This window comes from Corvus brachyrhynchos, unplaced genomic scaffold (genome assembly GCF_000691975.1).
Source record: "Corvus brachyrhynchos isolate BGI_N302 unplaced genomic scaffold, ASM69197v1 scaffold59, whole genome shotgun sequence".
Taxonomy (NCBI): Eukaryota; Metazoa; Chordata; class Aves; order Passeriformes; family Corvidae; genus Corvus; species Corvus brachyrhynchos.
The window spans coordinates 3,354,947-3,374,218 of NW_008246054.1; the positions used below are offsets into that span (position 1 = coordinate 3,354,947).

At 54.0% G+C, this 19,272-nt stretch overlaps 1 protein-coding gene across 1 annotated transcript in view; it reads right to left on the reverse strand.

Annotated features, from left to right (window-relative positions):
• RXRA (retinoid X receptor alpha) overlaps positions 1–19,272 on the reverse strand; it is a 34,449-nt gene that overhangs the window by 6,657 nt on the left and 8,520 nt on the right. Inside the window, exons 3-7 of the mRNA XM_008642172.2 lie at positions 18,730–18,880; positions 17,779–17,958; positions 8,450–8,619; positions 3,442–3,571; positions 95–227 (exon numbers count right to left, since the gene is read on the reverse strand). Of these exons, the coding sequence (XP_008640394.2) occupies positions 95–227; positions 3,442–3,571; positions 8,450–8,619; positions 17,779–17,958; positions 18,730–18,880 (764 nt within the window). The remainder of the gene's footprint in view (positions 1–94; positions 228–3,441; positions 3,572–8,449; positions 8,620–17,778; positions 17,959–18,729; positions 18,881–19,272) is intronic.

The window sequence follows — 19,272 nt, forward strand, 5'->3', positions numbered from 1 at the left end:
TGGAGGCAGCTTGAGGTGCAGACAGGGATGGGGATGTCCAGGCAAGGCGGTTTAGGATGCAATCCCATCCCTCCATCCCTCCAGCCCAGCCCACCTGTCGAAGATGGCCCCGACGCCGGCGCTGTGGGCGCTGTTCCGGTGCACGTGCAGCCCCGTGGCCAGGAGGATCCCGTCCTTCACGGCTATGGAGCGGTGGGAGAAGGAGGCAATTAGGAGCTCGTTCCAGCCTGGGGAGGAGAAAACGACCGAGGCTGCAGGTTAGAGCCATGGGATCCTCAGGAAGTTTGGGAATCGGCGACGTCACCGGAGGAGGAATCCGCCTCTGCTGAGGGAACGTGGCTGGATATGGGGAAGGAGGGGGGAGCCAGCTTTTCCTTGGCTGTCAGGGAAGGGAAAAACCATCTAGAACCCGATGCACTAAAAATAAAGCTAATAAGGGGAGCAGTTTCCTCTGTAAACCGCGCAGACACCGAGCAAACAGCTCTGCCTGAACACCCCGGGGGTGTGGAGCCCCGAGCTCCCCTCTGCCCTCAGCCGCTGCCTCCCAGCACTTCCAGCCCTATCAGCACGGGCTATCAGTTCACCAGGCCCCTCCTCAGGCCACGGAAGTTCCTTCACCATCCCTGAGCCCTGAGAAAGGGCCCGTGGAATCTCTGGCTTTGTGGGTTTGTTGCTTCTGCCATGAAAATACTGGGAGAGGTTGGGTCTGCTCTCTGCACAGTCCCACGTCCGTGACTGCTTCCACAGCTGCTTGGAAAACAGATTTTAGTCTTGTTAGCTGGACTGCTTTGGGATGTAGGAGAGACATCCTCTGAGCCCAGACCTACAGGGAAGGGAAGGGAGAGGCGACCTCCACGTCCTCCAGCTCCCCTTCCCAATCCAGCACCTTTTCAATTCCTAAATCCATCAAGGATTCCTGAAACAAAGCCCCAACGAGAGGAAACGCTGCCAAGTTTGAAGGGTGGAAATTCGGGTCACTTTCAACCAGGAGCAGCATCTTCAGTCAGATAAGAAGGGTCTTCTGCAACACCCCTGTCCTGAACATGTTCTGGAGTTCTGCTCCAGAAACCTCAGGATATTTGGCTTTGGGGGTTTTTTCCCAGGCTGGAAAAGCAACACAACAATATCCTTCACCTCTCCTGCCACAGGAACACGTCTTGTCCCGCTGCCTGCAGCAAACACAAGACCCATGTGTGCTGTATTTACCTCCCGCTGCAGCCGTGGGCTGTGCCATTAGAAATGTTGACAAGGAATAAAGTTCCCTCTTTCCTAAGTGGCCACAGGATGTTTCCACCCCAGCCACGGGAACATTTCTTTGGCTATTTACTGGGTGAGGCCTGGCACTTTCACAGGGATTGCAACACCATGAAACCCAAGGAGGATGGAGGAGAAGACGTGGGACTGCAGCAGGAGCCTGCAGAAACCCTGCTCCCAGCAGGAAGAGGAATTCCCAGAGCCAGATCCATGGGAAGCTGTCACACACAGCAGCTCCACCAACAGAAGCCCGAGCTGGCTCTCAACACCCACTCCAAGCTGGGCTCATTCCAGCGAAGGAGTGCTGGATCCATCAGCATCCTTCACCTGGATTATTCCCATGCAGAGCTGGGATGCTTCAGCTGAAATGGGGAAGATTTTCCTACCTTGGCTTTCACCAGAACTTCCCCAAAGAGCCTCCAAGACAGAGGCAAGCAGGGAAAATTCAGTATAACCACAGGCAGCAAATGGGAATTAAGAGACCAAACAAGCCTGCCCCGAGAGTTCTGCATTTCAGCCCAAGCTCTGGGGTGGCAGAGCAGAATTCTGTGACTCCTGTGACTCCTTTCTCACCACACAGGGTGGCTCTGGCTCCTCTGGGATAGGGAAGGCACTCTGGCAGCACAGTGGCCCTCGTGTCAATCCACCTCCCTGCCAACTTTCCCCAGCAGCCCTACAAAAGCAGCTGCAGGGATGTAACGCTCAGCATCCTCTGCCAAGCTGAGAAAACACCAGGTTATTCCTGTCTCAGCTTGGAAACAAGAAAACCCGTGGAAACAGGCTTAAAAAGTCAGGTTTCCTTCCCTTCCGAACAGCTCAGAGAGGGAATATTTTTAAATGATTCAGGATTTGAGGAAAGCTGCGGCCAGCCCAGCCAGCACTGCTCCTCCAGAGCTGTGTGCTCCACTTGTTTTGCCTCCCAGGATGCCCGACTGAGGCTCTTAGCTGGATTTTAGTACTTCAATATTTCATGGGCAGCTGTTCTCAGCAGGCCACTCAATAATACATAGAGCCACTGGTTAGAGGACTTGGGGAAGGTTATCTGAGGCTCTGGCAGAGATGCTTGGAGCAGGGAGCTCCAGGGAGCTGCTCCAGGTGGCTCAGCAGTCTCAGGGTTGGAGCCACCGCGAAATTTGGGGTCTGCAGCCCCTCTCCTGCTGTCCATGGAGTGAGTCACAAGCAGGGAACACAGGTCAGGAAATCTCCAGGTCCAGTTTTAATCAGCTGCCTGCTAAATAGAGAGAGGAAAACCTGGAACTGCCGTGGTGGGTTTGGGTTCCACTTCCCGAAAGGAAAAGGCTTTGTCTGAATCCAGCTCTTTGCAGGAAGCCCTCAAAGATCCCTACAGAGAGGCTTCCCCTGCTCATCCACTCTCATAAGAGGCTCTAGAAATCCTCTTCAAATCCACACTTTGCATGCTCCAAAGGGCCCAGAGCCAGCTCTGGCAAAATCCACGGAAAAGGCAGAGGAGCCTCTTCACCAAAGCGCTGCAGGAAGGGCGCAGGGCCTGGACAAAAGCGAATTTTGGGGAAACAAAAGGAACTTTACCAAGCACTTCAAAGTGCCTGGCTTACAAAGAGCTTCATGCCTCAAACACATCCTCCCCGAGCTCTGCTCTGATTTCTTGCCCTCCACGATCTTTGTACAGCAGCAGGAGCTTGAATTCACTCAACAGGGGAAGACCCTTCCTGCAGCCAAGGGCTTTCACCTCCCAAACCCTGCTCCTGCAGCCCCCCTGCAGCACAAGGAAATTTAAAATAAGCCCTGAGAGTTCTATTTTCATCTTGGTGGGTGGGAGAAGAAGTGAGATGTGTTTTTCTCCCCTTTCTGCTTTCAATTATGATCAAACATTTCAGTTTGATGAAATTTCACAGGGGCCTGAGCCCACTTGGTCTTTCACACCTCAGTTTGGGAGGAAGGCAGAGTTTAATTCCTTGGGTTTAAGTCACCCAGCACCCATCTCTGAGTTCCTCATGGATCAGAAACGAAGCCAGGCCATTTTTCAGCTGATTTGCCACATTCTGGATCCCATTCAGCAACACATCCCATGGGGCTTTTAAAATCCTATTTAAAAACGGAATGATCAGAGTCTGCTACTCAGAATCAAACATTTTCAAGCTGCCAGGACCTAAATCTGAGGGTACAACCCATCCCAGGGACTTGCAGATGGGGACAGATGCCACTCACCTGCTCTGAGCAAGATGACCTGGTCATCCAGGGGCAGCTCGGAGAAGTGGGGGATCCTCTTGGCCCACTCCACCAGGGTGAAGAGCTGTTTGTCTGCTGCCTGGCAGATGTTCGTCACCGGGTCATTGGGCTGCCAAAAAAAAGATGGAAAAGTTTGGAAAAGGCAAAGCAAGGGAAAAAAAAAATGGGAGGGCCCCCCGCCCTGCCACCCCCGAGGTGGATGTTACCAGTCACAGGCAGAGGAAGTGATTTGGCTGCTCCACCACGAGGGTTGTAATAGTTTTTAGCAAGCCCCAAAATGGGAACTGGGAGTTCTGAGACTCCAAATCCATCACCCTGACTGATGAATCCAAGCAGCTCCGGCCCGGGGAAGGGCAGACTCCAGCATCTCCCAGCTCGATAAACCAGCACCAGAGGGGGCATTACAGGGAAAAAAAAAAAAAAAGAGAAAACCCCTTTCCTTTGAAATATTATCCAGTAACAAAAACCATCTGCTCTCAAGGAGGACAGTCAGCCTAAACACACCAAATCCCTGTTTAAAGGACCTGCTCACAGCTCAAGTGGATTTGTGATTAGGAACTGGAAGAGCCAGTCTAAGCCTGGTCCAAGTGTGTTTGTAGGGTTTACCTCCCTGGACAGGGATGTAGGGGCCCTTCCCATCTCCTGCTGTAATCCCTGCTGATATCCAGCAGCTTGGATTGTACAATCAGCTTCTTTCCATGTCCTTAAAAGAGCAGTTTCCAAACTGGAGCAGGAGTGTTTACTTCACCCCTGGCTGGCAGGAGGAAGGGGGTTGAATTCAGAGGAAGAGCAGACACGAATGTCAGTGTAACCAGTGGCAAAGCCCCCTCCCAGGCTGGGCACACCAGGACCACGCTGCCAAGTCACCCTCGTGCCCCTCAGAGCTGTGCCCCACACCCCTGCCCAGTCCCCTGGCAGCAAACCCAAGGCTCTGTGCCTCAGTGGCCAACATCTCCCATTCTCCAGGCTTAAAATAACCGGGATTTGGCAAGCTCAGGGCACCTGCCTCAGAAGTATTTCCACCTGTTGCGTGCAGAGATGGATGGGCATGGGCTGGCACCGGGCACCGCCACAGGGATGTGCCCCCCTTGCCCAGCCCCTCTCCAGCAGCTCCCCCAGGGGTGCAAGGGCAGGGCAGTCTCACTCCCAGGGAGCTGGGGCTCTTCCCTGAGGAAGGAGATGTGAGCAGGGACTGGGCTTTTCTCCTGGGAGAAGAAGAACAGATGGGATTTCCCCCGGACAACAGGAAAGCCCCAAACCGTGTGTGAGGAGGAGCTTTGCAGGGTTCAGCGTTTCACTGGAAGCACAGGGAATGCTGGCCCTCAGAGGCAGGAAGGGGGAGAAGGGACACCAGAGGCCCTGAACATCCCCATCCTCGAGTTATCCCAGTCTGCTCGGCCAGGTGGAGAATCCTGCCATCCCGGCGAGGCGGGATAGGGATGGAGCCCTCCAGGCCCCACCACGACTTATGGGAGACCCCCTGCTCCAGCAGAACCCAACCCTTGCAGCAACAAGAGCCTGCAGAGCCCCAAAAAAGGCATAATTTAGGTAAATTAGATGTTTTTGGCAAAGCTTTCATCAGGGGTGGCTCCTGGGAAGGTTGTCAGCACGTGCTGGGCTCCAGGCGCCCCAGCCCTGGCTGTCCCTGCGTGGGCAGCACAAGCTGTACCCAACCTCTGGTGCTCCAAAGCCTCAGTGAGGGGCCCAGCAGAAGCTAATCCTTGCAGCAACAAGAGCCTGCAGAGCCTCACAAAAGGCATAATTTAGGTAAATTAGATGTTTTTGGCAATGCTTTCCTCAGGGCTGGCTCCTGGGAAGGTTGTCAGCACGTGCTGGGCTCCAGGTGCCCCAGCCCTGGCTGTCCCTGCGTGGGCAGCACAAGCTGTACCCAACCTCTGGTTCTCCAAAGCCTCAGCTTCAGTTCCACCTCAGATGGCAATTCCTGGAACCACCACGGCTCTTCCTGGCAGAACTTGATCACCAGAGCGTGAGAAGCAGCTGGAAGTGTCCAGAGGGCCCTGCCTGGCTGTGGGAGGGGGGTGGCAGGGCTGGAAACCCTCCCTGTGCAAGGAAAGCAAATCCCCTCCTGCAGTAAATAGCAAGGGCACGGTGCCGGGGTGTGACAGAGCCAAAGGGCACCCGCTCCCCCTGGAAAAGGGGAGCTTGAAAGTATCTTTCAGAAAACGGTGACTTGAAACCAGACGTTCAAAGGCCAATTAAGAGCTACTGGGGAGGACAGCTCTCAGTTACAGGCGCTGCCTTTCAGGGGCCAGGAGCCCATCCCAGGTGGTGCTTACAGGGCAGGAGCCTGAATTCCCAAGGTATGGGGCAGAGGCAAAGCCACCCCACTGCCCAGGGACAGGGACATGGCACAAGGTGACAGCCACAGACACGAGAGAGTGGAGTGACAGGACAAGGGGGGATGGATTTGAGCTAAAAGACAGTGGGGTTAGATCAGGTACTAGGGAGAAATTTTTCCTGTGAGGGTGGGGAGGCCCTGGCACAGGGTGCCCAGAGAAGCTGTGGCTGCTCCTGGATCCCTGGAAGTGTCCAAGGCCAGGTTGGATGGGGCTTGGAGCAACCTGGGACAGTGGAAAGTGCCCATGGAAGAGAGTTGGAATTCAATAATCTTTGGAGATCCCTTCCAAGCCAAACCATTCTGTGAGTCTCTGAATGTATGACTCTATTTCTCCACCCAGGCTGGGCCTGGAATGCCACCCCTTGGATCTTCTGAGCAACCTGGGCTAGTGGAAGGTGCCCCTGCCTGTGGAAGTAGATGGTTTTAAGGTCCCTCCCAACCCAACCCATTCTATGTGGGAGACAAGGGTGTTTATTCCTGAATCACCCTGTCACCTCCACCCCAGCCTGCCAAGGCCAGCTGGAAATGTCCCTGCAGGTCACCAGCAGTGCTCAGTGCAGCTGGACTGAGGTGCAGAGGCACAAATCAAAGCACACAGCACACGAGGCCAACAGCAAACAGCTCCTGTTATCCCTCCGTGTTTATCAGGGCCTCAATTTGCTGCCTTTCCATCACCTGGGCTCTGAGGGAGGGCCGGGAGGGCCGCAGCTCCTCCATCTCCCCTCTCCTCATCAGGTGGCCTCGTCACTGGGAGCTGCTGATCTCATCCATCTGCTAAACCTGCTACAAATGTCACCTCATTGTCGGCAGAAACCGCTTGACAATAACAGGGCATTCCAACAAGCCTCCTGCTTCTATTTAGATGCAACACACATCCTTGTTCACAGTAATGCGTGTTGAATTATGCAGGAACCGGCTTTCAATTTGCTACAAGAGGCTGAGGAGACACGGTGCCAGACGAAGCCATTTATTTCAGCTCGCTCTCTGGGGTTTGTTTTCAAGTCAGCACAACGCTGGCTCCAGCTCCCCTGAAGGATTTTTAATCTTGAGAGCAGGCAGAGCCTCTCTGAGCCCCTCACTAACTCCTCCAGAAAAGCCCTTTCCAGCCTCAGGGTGATGGGATCCTCCTCTCAAATGCAGGTGAGCATCTGTACCTGTTTCTGTACCTGATTCTGGAGAGTTTCACTGAGGGATTGGCTCTGCCCATACCAGGAAGCCTTGAATGTCCCAGACCCACACCTAAGGAATCCTAGGAAAAGCTGGTAAAGGCCAAAAAGAGCATCCGAAACCACCACTTAGACTCGTCCTGACCCCCAGATCGCTCACAGAACTTTGTTGGAAGTGACCCTAAAGATGATCTATTTCCAACCCCCTGACATGGGAAGGCACTTCTGACTCAAACCCTCCAAGGCTCATATAAAGAGAGAGATAAAGCATTGTTGTAACAGGAAATAAATACTGCAGAGCCCTCTCACTTGCTCGGAGCAGCTGCATTTCATCAGCTGAGCCTCATAAAAAAAAAGGAATTGCACAGGGATATTTCAGTGGATGAGCCTGCTCTCCTGGCGCAGCCAGCCCAAACCTGCCAGAGCTCAACCTCAGTGCCCCTCAAAGGACTGTGTGGCCACCAGGAGATGCTCCCCACTCCAGCCTCAGCTGCTGTTTTTCTGAGGAATTCCTCTATTCCCACTGATTTCACGGGAAAAGGGGCTATTGAGGAGTGGGGACTGCACCCTAAATACTGCCTGAACTGCACCCTAAATACTGCCTAGGCTGCAGAGGGCCTGTCCTAGAAATGGAATTGCAGAGGATGGTTTGGCTGTCACATTAACTGCTTTGCAGGGAGATTCCTCCCTGTTGGTAAGGGAATCTCATAGCGAAGGGCCTGAAACACTTTCCCTCACTCTCCATAGAATCCCAGACTGGTTTGGGTAGGAAGGGACCTCAAGACCACCTCAGTCCAACGCCCTGCCACGGGCAGGGACACCTTCCACCAGCCCAGGTTGCTCCAAGCCCCGTCCCATTTCCCTGTCATGCCTCTCTTGTGCACACACCATCCTGGCACAGCCCAGATGCTCCAAGCAGGCCCAGTTGTAACACAAGTTTCTAAGTGGGAAAAGAACTTGAAAGCCAACTTCTTGGCAAATTTCTCCAGGTCTTCTCTCCTCAGAGGCAAGCAGCTGCATAATTCTCCATCTGAGAAGTCACACCCTCACTGCACAGCTCTTATCCCTCTGCACTTCAGCCACACAGGTCTGTCTATTGCCTCAGCTGGACTCCGAGCTCTTAAGAGCATGGAGTGTCTTCCTTCCCTTCAGCACCCAGGGCTGTCAATTACAATAAAATCTTCTCTGTGAGCCCTTTTCATTATTCCTTACAGCATCCCCTCCTTTCCTGTGGCTGTGGGACAGAAGACACCAAGCACTGGTGGGCTGCTGGCTCTACTTTCCTGGTGCTGAGCTGACACACGGAGCCAACAGCAGAGCCAGGAATTGCATTTCTGAGCTGGTTTTAATCACACAGAACAACCCCTCTCTGCCCCAGCTGTCCTCATGGTCTCTCCTGATGTCCCACAGCCACCCCTTCTGTCCCAAACGCAGGGCTGGGGATGGGACAGAGCTGCCTCACCGAGCTGGGTGTCAGGCCCATGTTCGCCTCGATGTACGTCTCTGTCTTTGGCTCCACAGCGAGTTCAGCTTCCAGGATCTTTTCCACAGGCATGTCCTCGTTGGCGCTGCTTGTGGACTCCACCTCGTTCTCGTTGCGGTCCTTCCCCCGCTGCCTCTCCTCCTGCACGGCTGCGAGTGACACAGAAGGGACAGTGTCAGTGTCAGTGCCACCCCCAGGCTCCACAGGTGGCCACAAAACCCCAAGGCATCCTGCAGGATCAGCCTGCTCAGGTGTCTGCTGTGGTCAGACTGGGATATCCCAGGGAATGGGAGGTCTGGGGAAGGCACCGAGCAGCCCCAGCCTGGGAGATGGGCTCTGTGTGTGCTCCCTCAGGAGCAGGGAGAGGGATGATCCTGCCTGGACAGGGCCTCTGCTGGGAAGGGCCCTTCTCTGCAGAGGCACAGATCCTGGAAACAAAAAGGTTACAGACAAATGATGAAAGGAAGCAACACTTTGGGTCACTGCGGGCGAGGGAAAGCGACGGGTGAAGTGAAAGAATCAGGGAATCGCAAAGAAAGAGAAACAGCTCAGTTTAAAGCAGAAATCCAGAGTTCAGCCACCTTTGAGGCTGGCAGGGCTGAATTTCCCTGGAGGCCATGTCGTGCCCCTCTCCAGCTCCCTGGCCCAGCTCCCGTGGGACAGCAGCTCCATGCAAACCTCCATCCTGCCTCGGGCTCGGGGCAAGCCCCAAACAGACAGGAGAGACCTGTCCCAAATCCTGTGGGGTGGGGATGATCTCTCCAGCAGCCTGTCACATGCTGCTGAGTTATGTGTGAGCAGCTCAGAGATGAAAAACACTTATTAGATGCTAATAACATTACTATTATTATTATTATTATTATTATTAACCTCCCTTGGAAACCTGCACACGCTTTTCCTACACCTGGAAAGCAGCTTTGTGCAGCTGCAGTAGGAACTCTCTCCATCACCTTGTCACAGACCCTAAATCCCACACTTTTCTGCACACCACTGATTCCCCACAGCACATTTTAGCCCACTCTGCTTGAGAACAGCCCCAAGCATCTCTGGCCATGAGAGACAACGCTCTGAACTCACCCAGCTCTTTGCTGAGGACTGAATGAGGCACTCCAGTACTGTAAAAACCCTGCTACTTATTGCCAATTACCCCAGCACTCCCTCCCTGCTGCATTTGAAGCTGGTTACGGGATATTCAGGCAGAGCAGCAGGGGCACAGGTTTGGGAGCTGCCTGTGGCACAAGGAGGCTTTTCAGACCATCAGTGGGACCAGCTCTATGCCAAGTGCAAAACCAAACCCTACAATATGAAACTCCAGGTAAACTCAGATTTGTGTCGTGGCTTTTGTCCATCTGGTGCGGATTCTTCCTCTTTTTCAAGCCATCATAAAAACCCCTGCTTTAATTTCACCCCCTAACCCCACTGCTGCTTTTCCAATCATCAGAAAAGGAGAAGTTTTTGCTTAATGCCAACCCTTCTTCAGCAGCACAGATGCACCAGGATTCCTCTGGGCACACTAGGAGAGATGAAACACCTACTAAATAACACGAAAGCCTGAGAGAAAGGCAAACCCTCAACAAATAGGATCTTATAAAAAGACTTAAATGCCAAAGTGCTGATGCAGAGCTGCAGCAGCTCTCGAGGACGAAGGCGCAAAGTTGGGATCACTGGGGTCACTCCACCAGGGTGTCAGCCCCAAAAACACATCCCCATGCTGGACACTGGGATTCGTGGAAAAGCACTGCAGAGGTCTGGGCAGGCAGGGGCTACTTAAAGCCTTCAATCTGCACATCTCAACCTCATCAGTGCCACACTCCTGGCCTGAAGAATCTGACACACTCCAGGGGTTGTAGGAGAGAGGATCCTACAGGGCACCTCGACAGCCCCTGCCTGTGATCAGGCTGAACTCAGCTGACACAAACCATACAAAAAGAGACAGCTGGGCAGAGATTACACACATAAGGAGTTATTTCTATTGATCCGAGCTCGGAGCTGCAGCACCAGAAAATCGGTGCTGCAGCTCCCTGCAGAGCTGGTCAGGGGACAGCTGACTCATCCCAGCTCAGCCCCACGCACGCCTGGCCCTCGCCCCGGCCCAGCTGCTGCCGGCAGCAGTGACACCCCGGGCAGAGCAGATGGCACAGTCCCACCCAGCAGCCAAAGATAAACCAGCCCTCTCTGGGGAGTGTTATCTGCTCTGCTACACCCGTGCTCCCAAGCCCAGGCAGCCTCCTCCAATGGCAGGACAAGCATGGAATCCCTTTGCCATCACCCCCATCCATCCATCCCTCCATCCATCCCTCCATCCCATTCCCTGCAGGAAAGCAGTTTCCCAGTGCTGAGCTGGAGACCCCATTTTCCTCCCTTCCCTCTGGGATGATGCCTCATGCACAGGTCTTCCCCAAGGAGTGCACCTGCAGGAGCAGGTGAAGCTCAGCTGCTCCTTGCTCTCTCCACACCACCAGGAGTTTGTGAACACAACCCATCCCTCCCTTGGGATGATGCAGGACACCTGCCCAGCCCTGGTGGATGGATGCAGCTTTTGGGGATGCCTGCCAGGCTGTTGACTCAGTTGCTGATCCTATTTTCTCTCCCTCCAGGCAGCTCCAGGAATGAGGTGGGAACAGCTTCACTCCTCATGTGCGCAACAGAACTGCTCCTGCAGCAGCTCTGGGCCTGGCCTGGGGCACACAAGAAATCCCCTCCCAAAATCATCTCGCTGTCACCTCCTTCTTCCAGGTGTGGCACTCCCTAAGCCCCTCTTCAGGATCCAGAGATTGAGTTCCAACCTTGTCTCTCCACTTTCCTAATTCCAGGTTCACCCTGAGAGCCCCAGGGCTGGAGAGCCCCACACGTCCTGAAAGCTGCAGGGATTTGCAGCCAGCACTCCAGACTCATGGATCCTGTGGGCTCCAAGATTTGGACTTCCCTGCAGGTGCTGCCATCCTGGCTTCAGAAGCTCAGCAGAGCTGAGAGGACATCCAAGGAGCAGCCGAAAGTGTCTCAGAGCTGTCACCCACAGTCACACGTTTTTAGGAGAGTCCTCCATGTCCCCAATCTCCACAGGCACAAGCCCAGTGGAAAATGTCTGGATTTCCTGCCACCAGCACAACCTTGGAGCTGCTGAGGACTGGCCAAGCTGCTGCTCCTTCTTAGCAGAGATGCTGAGGGACACACCACCATCCCAGGAAAAGAATGGGCACTGTGTTCCTTGAGATGTAGGAAAAAACAGCACGTGGGATAGAGGGAAGGAAAGAAGGACAAGTGGGTTTTTACCCATGAAATCTGGCCAAGTCTCCAGCAGTGAGCAGACCCCTCACCACACAGACCCAGGACCTCACCTCTGGAGTCCACTCCCCACTCCCACTGGGGATTAGTCAAATAAACCATGGTGGAGATGACAAAAATACATTTTTCAAGTGGATCTGGTCCGGGAACTGGGTTTCCTTTACGGGTTTGGTTTTTATTTATGTTTTTAAGAAGAGGAACACAAAGGTGGCAGCTGCACAGCAGCTCGTCTGGTGACACCAAAATGGGAATAACCTTGTCCTTCTCAGCTTCCCAGTGACGCCAGTATTTCTGGTCCTGAGCGTGGCACAGCTTTTGATCAACCACGTGGGTCCATCCACCTCAAACGCAGCAGCTGAGCCAGGAATTCAGCTTGCTGCATCCCAGAAAAGCCGCTCCTGCCAGGCAGAGCACTCCCAAGCCGTGGCCACCCCGTGTTTCCAGAGCTGAGCTTCCCAGCCCTCTCCTCCGTGCTGACAGCTGTGCCAATGCTTTTATTTTTCATCAAGGAGCCTTGGACGGCTGAGAGCTCTTCCAGGCTGATTTTTCTAAACATAAGGGAAGCATTTGAACCTTGCAGTCCACTTGAGGAGAAAAAAAGATGCAGTCAGGGAGCTTGGAGAGGCAGCCCCACCTCCTCCAGCTATGTCTGAGCCGAGCCAAGGACAGAAGCCTGTGTTTTCCATGGCACCTGATGAAGAGCCTCTCCTGTTATTCTGCCTGATTTGGTCTGTGCTTGCCTCAGGCCAGTTGCTGTCATGTTTCATCTTGAGCTTCTCCAGCCCATCTGCACTTCCCCAGGCCATGGTACAGAAAGACATGAAGCCCTATGTGTCCAAACCACTCCTTGGTGACCTCTCGCATCTTTAAAATCCAAAACGTCTCATCCTGTGGGCTGCAGATGAGCCTCAGCTACCCAAGTCCGAGGGCTGATGACCCAAAATGCCGGATCCGTCCTCTGCAGGTGTCCATGTCACACTGGACACCTTGGCTGTGCTCGTGGGGCAGCATCTGATGGCTAAAAAAGCAGCTTTGAGTCCATTGCAAAGTGCCACCCAAGCCAGTTCAGGTGCCCAAACCAACCCCTGTGGGAGGCCATGCTCATGGGCACTGCACTTCTGTGCCAAAGGAATGCCAGGGAAGGGAGGGAGAGGCCCAAAGGAAAAGATTTTCCACAGGGAAATGGTGCTTCTGAGAGGGCAGGAGCAGCACAGGTTTGTTTATTCGCTGGGAGAGACGTGGAGGCTCCAGGAGCTCCAGTGACACTCACCTGGTGTCAATACAGAGCTTTTTGGGATGAAAATCCATCCCTCTAGGAGCAACAGGGTGGGATTGTGACTTTTCACAGGGAAAGGATAATTCACTGCCCCCAAAAATGGGGTTTTCTCAGAGGGACAGACCACGTGCCCTGCAAGCACAGGGGGAAGGCACCAAGAGAGCCCCAAACCCTCTCAGTTTTGGTTTTCCCCCAACTTGCAGGTGGGTGGCTCGTTATTTATGAGGTGCTGGGTGGGGGTTATTGGGGATTTCCGTTTCTCTCACGCTGGAATTTACTGGGCTCTGCTGCCTTTCATGAAGCCAAGTCTTTGCTGTGTATCACCAGCATCTTGAAGCGTTTATGCCCCAGGTACCTGTTTATATCCAAAATGCCAAGACAGCTGAGGAAATGAATTCAGACAGTGTTTCTTCTGCTTTGCTTTCGTGTGTCACCTTTTTATTTCCTCTTTCAGAGGTGCAGCTTTCTGCTACTGTAAACAACCTCAAAAGCTGTGACACATGAAATAAATGGTGGGGTGTTATTTTTTTTTTCCTCCAACATTTTCAACCGAACGCCGTAATTTGTTTAAGGAATGCAAAATACCACCGTGGTAATTAAAAAGTGTAACTTCAGAGTGTTAAAAAGTGGATTGAAACCTTGGAACAGCTCCAGAAAACAACAGCAAAAAACCCCTGGCTCACTTCACTCTCTGGACACTGAAGTATAAGCAAACAGCAGCTAAAGGAGAGAAAACCAGAAGCCAAACCTATTTTCTCAACCTAAGAGCATCCTTAAAAACAAAAAAAAAACTCCAAACCCAGCATCATTTAACCAGCTGGTTTAAAGAGCAGCACTTTAAAAGGATATAAGAAACAAGCTCATTAAGCTGGGAGACATTTTCCATTCCAAAATCACTCCTAAAAATAACTGTGCTCTTGACCTCTGCCCCTTCACTAGGCTGTGGCCACTTGCCTGCTTTCACATTCACTTGGACGCTGGGTTGGAAACCTGAATTCCTGCTCTTTCTCCCCAAACTCCTCATGCTCCTGAGGGATGGCTCCAGCTCCAGGGGCATGCACAGCCATGGCAGGGGATCAGGCACAAGTCACTCCATGTGGGAATCTTCAGTCCCTCTGGACTAAGTGATGGAGCAGCTCCCCGGAGCAGCTCCCTGGAGACATAGGAAGGTCTCTGGGCTGTGCAGATGCTGCAAGTCCAACCCTTCCTAGGTTAAACCCCTCAGCTCAGCAAGTGAGAGGGGGAAAACCAACCCACAAATACGGGAGGAGGAAGAATTAACTCGGGCTGTGAAGTTTAACAAAGTTCTGAAATCAGAGACCAGGCATGCAGCTGGACAGATGTCCTGGATGCTCCGAGCAGGGCTCTGGATCTCGGCACAGCAGCTGCAGCCACGCTGCACCTGCACCTGGATTTAGGAACGACTTTGGGATCAGCTCCGCAGCCTGAGCTGCAGGTGCTGCAGGAGAGCAGCTCTCTGCTCTCCAGATGGGCTCTGAGATGCACCAACACCCACCTCCCCCAGCTGGCACCAAACCCCAGCCTGCAGCCCGAAACGTGAAGCGCTGCTCCCAACCTGGGCAGCCCAGCAGGTCCTGCGGAGCCAGCCTGGCTCTCCCCAGGAGCCCCTCACATCCGGGGGAAGGCTCCAGGAGCCGGTTCCCAACGGCTGCTCTCTGTGAGGCGGCCAAGGGAGCATGAGAAAGGGCTCCTCGCTGGTATTTCCTGCTCCCTGTGCGATCCCGAGGCGCTGCCAGCACTGCCGGAGCCGGCACCTCGTCACACGGGACAGCCGGCGCTGCACCGCGCCCCCGCCCGCCCTGTCACCTCTGCTGTCACCCCTCTGGCACACAAGAGCCCCCCATCCCAAGTCCCCTGGTGTTTACTCCCACCTCTTCACAAGACCTCTGCCTCCCTCGAGGCAGTTTCCACTTTTTCCCTTCCAAACACGAGGCTGCTGATGCACAGACACCTCAGACCCTAACGAGGAACAGACCGAGCAGGGAGAGCTCAGCTCCTGCATGCAAAGAGCCACCCCCACAACAATAATCCTTGCATTAGTCAAGATCCCTGATGGTAATCTTAATTTTGTTGACTATCCGGTATTTAGTGGGAGACAGAGTACAAAAAACCAAAGCCTTACACAGCTGGCAGAAATTCACAGGGGGAAAAACATTCCCAGTTGCTTGTTTATTATCCCAGAGAGCGTGAGGCTCATTCACCGTGAACATCGGCATCTCTCAGACGTGTTTTTAACGAGAACAGCCAGAAGAGATGCACACAGCAGGAGGAACCCTCTGCTCCTGCAGGCTTTCCCCACTTTAAGCCAAGGTTTGTGGCCCTGAAGGATCCCTGGCCCCCAGCAGGGCCAGCCTGGGTACGCTGCTGCTTCTGCCCTGGCTGAGCACAAGGTCCATCCCTCCGGGTCTGCCCTTGGCATCTCCATCTCCACCTGGAGACCCCTCAGCTGTCAGGATCAAACCCTTCCAGACCTCCATCAGCTGCCCTGCTGATTTTCCTTCTCTAATCCAACTTCTCAGCTAAGTAAGAACCCCTTCCCTCTTACCCTCTGGCCCAGGTCTTTGGATACGATGGTGGCTCTCACTCCTCCTCCTCCCAGCAGCACTCCCCACCCCAGCCCTGCCTCTCACCACAGCTCCAGTGCTCACTTTAGAGCTTTTTGCTGTACTTCCACCACATCCCAGTACCTCTGGGCTACAGGAGAGATGCTTCCCAGCAGGAATCTGCTGTGCCTTCACGCAGCTATAAATTAGGTCTCCAGAGCAAGATGTTTTTTAGGGAAATGAGGCTCATTACCCTGGCTCTGTTACTTAAAAGATACAAGAGTTTATGCTAGAGGATAAAAAGGCAGCTAGGTTGTGAGTATTTAGGCAAAAGGAATTAGCAATGCAGGATTTAGCCCAAAACTCTTCCCCAAAATAGAGGTGGGAGCAGGAGTGGTGTAAGGACAATTCCTGGCAGCAGCAGCAGTCAGCTGGGACGGGTGCAGCAGGAAGAGACCTTTTTTTCTGACATATCAGGTGGATATCCCACGTGAAACTCCAGAGCTGCTCAAAACCAGAGCTCGGCAAGATCCAACTTCTGACTTTCAGCTTTAGGACAAATGAGACATTTCTGTGAGACCCTGCATTTTTAGATTTATAATGAGAGACAGGGGAGTTATTCCAGCTTTCTGTGCATGGGGATTAGGCCCAAATCATCTCATGATGAGTGTCAAATCACCAGTTCCTGCCCTTCCCCAGCACTGCCCTCACCAGATCCATCAGCACTGCCTGAGCGCACTCCTGAAGTTACCAAGATCCCATCTGTCACACTTTTAAATAATTGTCTGATCATTATGAATTCATTTGCTATTCATTGTGATAATGTTAATCAAGACGAATTAATAGAGTCCTCACACTGTACGTGCTCCCTGGGGACTTCCACCACCATTTAGAAATTAATTAATGGACCTGTAATTTTTAGCGGCGCTGCCCATGCAGTCACCACTAATGGCAGGCACGGAGCAGGTACCTGCTCACAGGGTGGCAGGGCAGAGTTCCAGCCTTCCTGCTGCTCCTCCCAGCCCCACACACCTTGTTCTGGGGGGCTGAAAGGTAAAGGGGGCTCCAGCTGCGTGGGGAAGGCTCTGGAGGCAGTGCCAGGGGAAGGGGATGCTCTGTACTTCTCCTGCTGGACACATAGGAGAGTTCTTGGCTTCTTTTTAGTCACCCATGGCTCAAGTTTTGGCTCAGATTTTCCTCATCCCGCTGCACATCGCCCATGGGATCCAGTATTCCCCACTGCTCTGCATCCAAGGCAACGCCAGCCCCCACTCCTGCACTGCCCTGAATGCCTCAATGTCTCCAATTAACGCTACAGCTCTGCTGGGGCAGGAAGATTTGTTTTGAGCACCGAAGGGTTAAGCTCAGCAGGGCTAAGGAGGTTCCCTGGGTGCCCCGGCAGTCTCCCCACACCTCCAGCACAGACAGCTGTGACACTTGGTGACTTTGGTCCTTGGGTAACCCCCTAAACCGAGCGTGGCAGCGTTTGCCCAACACTCAGAGCAGCTCCAGCGCTGCCCCGTTTAATCAACGCTCCAGACAGGGCTGAGTGCTCTTCAAAGGGTCCCAGGCTGGAGCTGTGGGCCACGGCCAGAGCTGGGGTGGCTTTATCAGCCTGTCAGGGAGGCAAGTGTGGCTCTGAAGATGTAAGGGGAGAAAGCAGCACGGAGCCGGGGTCACTCTCACGTCATGTCTGCTAAAAGCCTGCTCTGCCGGCAGATCAGAGCAGACGCAGTCAGCGTTTAGAAAGATCATTTAAAAGAGGCACAGCCGGGGAAGTTTAGATCCTAAATTTAAATTCCACTAAGGGAAGAGCTATCTTAAGAGCCTGAATTTCTTTCTTCTGCCCAACGAGAAAAAAAATGCAGGATTGGATGAGGTGCTGAAGCCGTGGCACAGGATGCCCAGAGAAGCTGTGGCTGCCTCATCCCTGGAAGTGTCCAAGGCCAGGTTGGAGTGGAAAGTGTCCCTACCCACGGCCCATCCATCACTTGAGCACTGCTCTGGGACTCAGCGCTGCTCCAGAGCCCACGAGAGGCTCTGGCTGTGGCGCAGAAGCAAAATACAAACGAGATTTTTGTCACCGCCACGCAGACACCGCCTCTGGTGCCCACCACGCTTCCTCCTAGGGAAGAAAAGACCCCTGCAGCACCCATGGGTGCTCTGGCCAGGCCGGGCCTTACCTTCTCTCTTCATGCCCATGGCCAGACACTTCTGGTAGCGGCAGTACTGGCAGCGGTTGCGCTGGCGCTTGTCGATCAGGCAGTCCTTGTTGTCCCGGCACGTGTAGGTCAGGTCCTTCCGCACCGTGCGCTTGAAGAAGCCTTTGCAGCCCTCGCAGCTGTAAACCCCGTAATGTTTACCTGGGGGGGGGATAAAACTCAGGTTTAAAGCTGGCCCCAGCTCCCCTCTCTGCCACCAGCTCTCCCAGGGCCTCTCCCATCTGTGTTTGAGGGGAGCAGAGGTTTCCTGGAGCTGGAGCTCCATAGAATCAGGATGCCCTCCGTGGGCCATATCCTGCCTTACACCCAGGGAAAGGCCATTTCTTGGTCATACAGCAGGGCTGGGTTAGTGCAGCAGTGGAACAGGGTGACCGCCTGTACCCCTCTGAGCTCTCTGAACCCCCCACACCAGACACACGACCCCAGCCTGCTCTGTACCCTGTTCCCACCCTCCACTTCCAGCCTGGAGCACAGAAGGGGTCCCGAAGGACTCACAAACCAGGCAACCAGAGCTCTGCTGGAGCAGGAAGCTTTTAGAAAAGCAGGAGAATAAAGGGAATTAGCACATCTTTATCTCCCAGGAGTGAAGACACTCCGTGTCAGGAGCATCTTTTTATTCGGTGCTGTGTGACAGCACCAGTGTGCATCAAAGGATGGGGAGACGGAGGACACCCCCGATGCCTTGTTCGCCAACAGGGTCAGGATGCAACCCCACTGCTGAACAGGGACCTGGCATCTCCTGGCTCAGCCAGACCAGGACTCCATCCCCTGCCACATCCCGTCCCAAAGGAGAGCTCCCACCAGCACTCCCCGTGCTGCCAGGAGCAGGGAGCCAATGCCAACCCTCTGCCAGGGCACCCACACCCCGAGCCCGCTGCCCTGAGCCCCTCCTGGGGCGGGTGCCAGCCTCACCTGAAGATCTGTCCCCACAGATGGCACATATGTGCTTGGTGAAGGAGGCCATCGTTCCTGAGGGGTGTGCTGGCACTTTGAGGACTCCATTGAGCCCCAGGGGTGGCTTAATGTCTTCTGTGCTGGTGACGGAGTTCATGGGCGAGTTGAGCTGTGGAGGCACAAGCACAGGGCTCAGCTGGGACCAGTGACATGGGGACACGGGGGACAAGCTCCCAGTGGGGACCAGCAACTGCTCCAAACACCCACCACAAAGCTGAACCAAGAGGATTTGAGCACAAGGAGCACAAGCACTCATCTGCCCTGCCACAGCAGCCGGGGTGGCTCTGAGCTGGCAGCAGGGTGACAGAAGGACGTGGCCGGTCCCCCAAGCACCACCAGCAGCCACGCAGGGCTGACCCTGCCCATCCAAGGAGGATGTTTTTCCATGATTTAAGTGGAAGGCAAGTTGCCCCAGCACAGCCCCCACAGCCAGGGATCAGCAGCCACCCCAGCTCCACCCCACCACAGGACACAGGGACAAAGATCTGCAGTGGTGGCTCT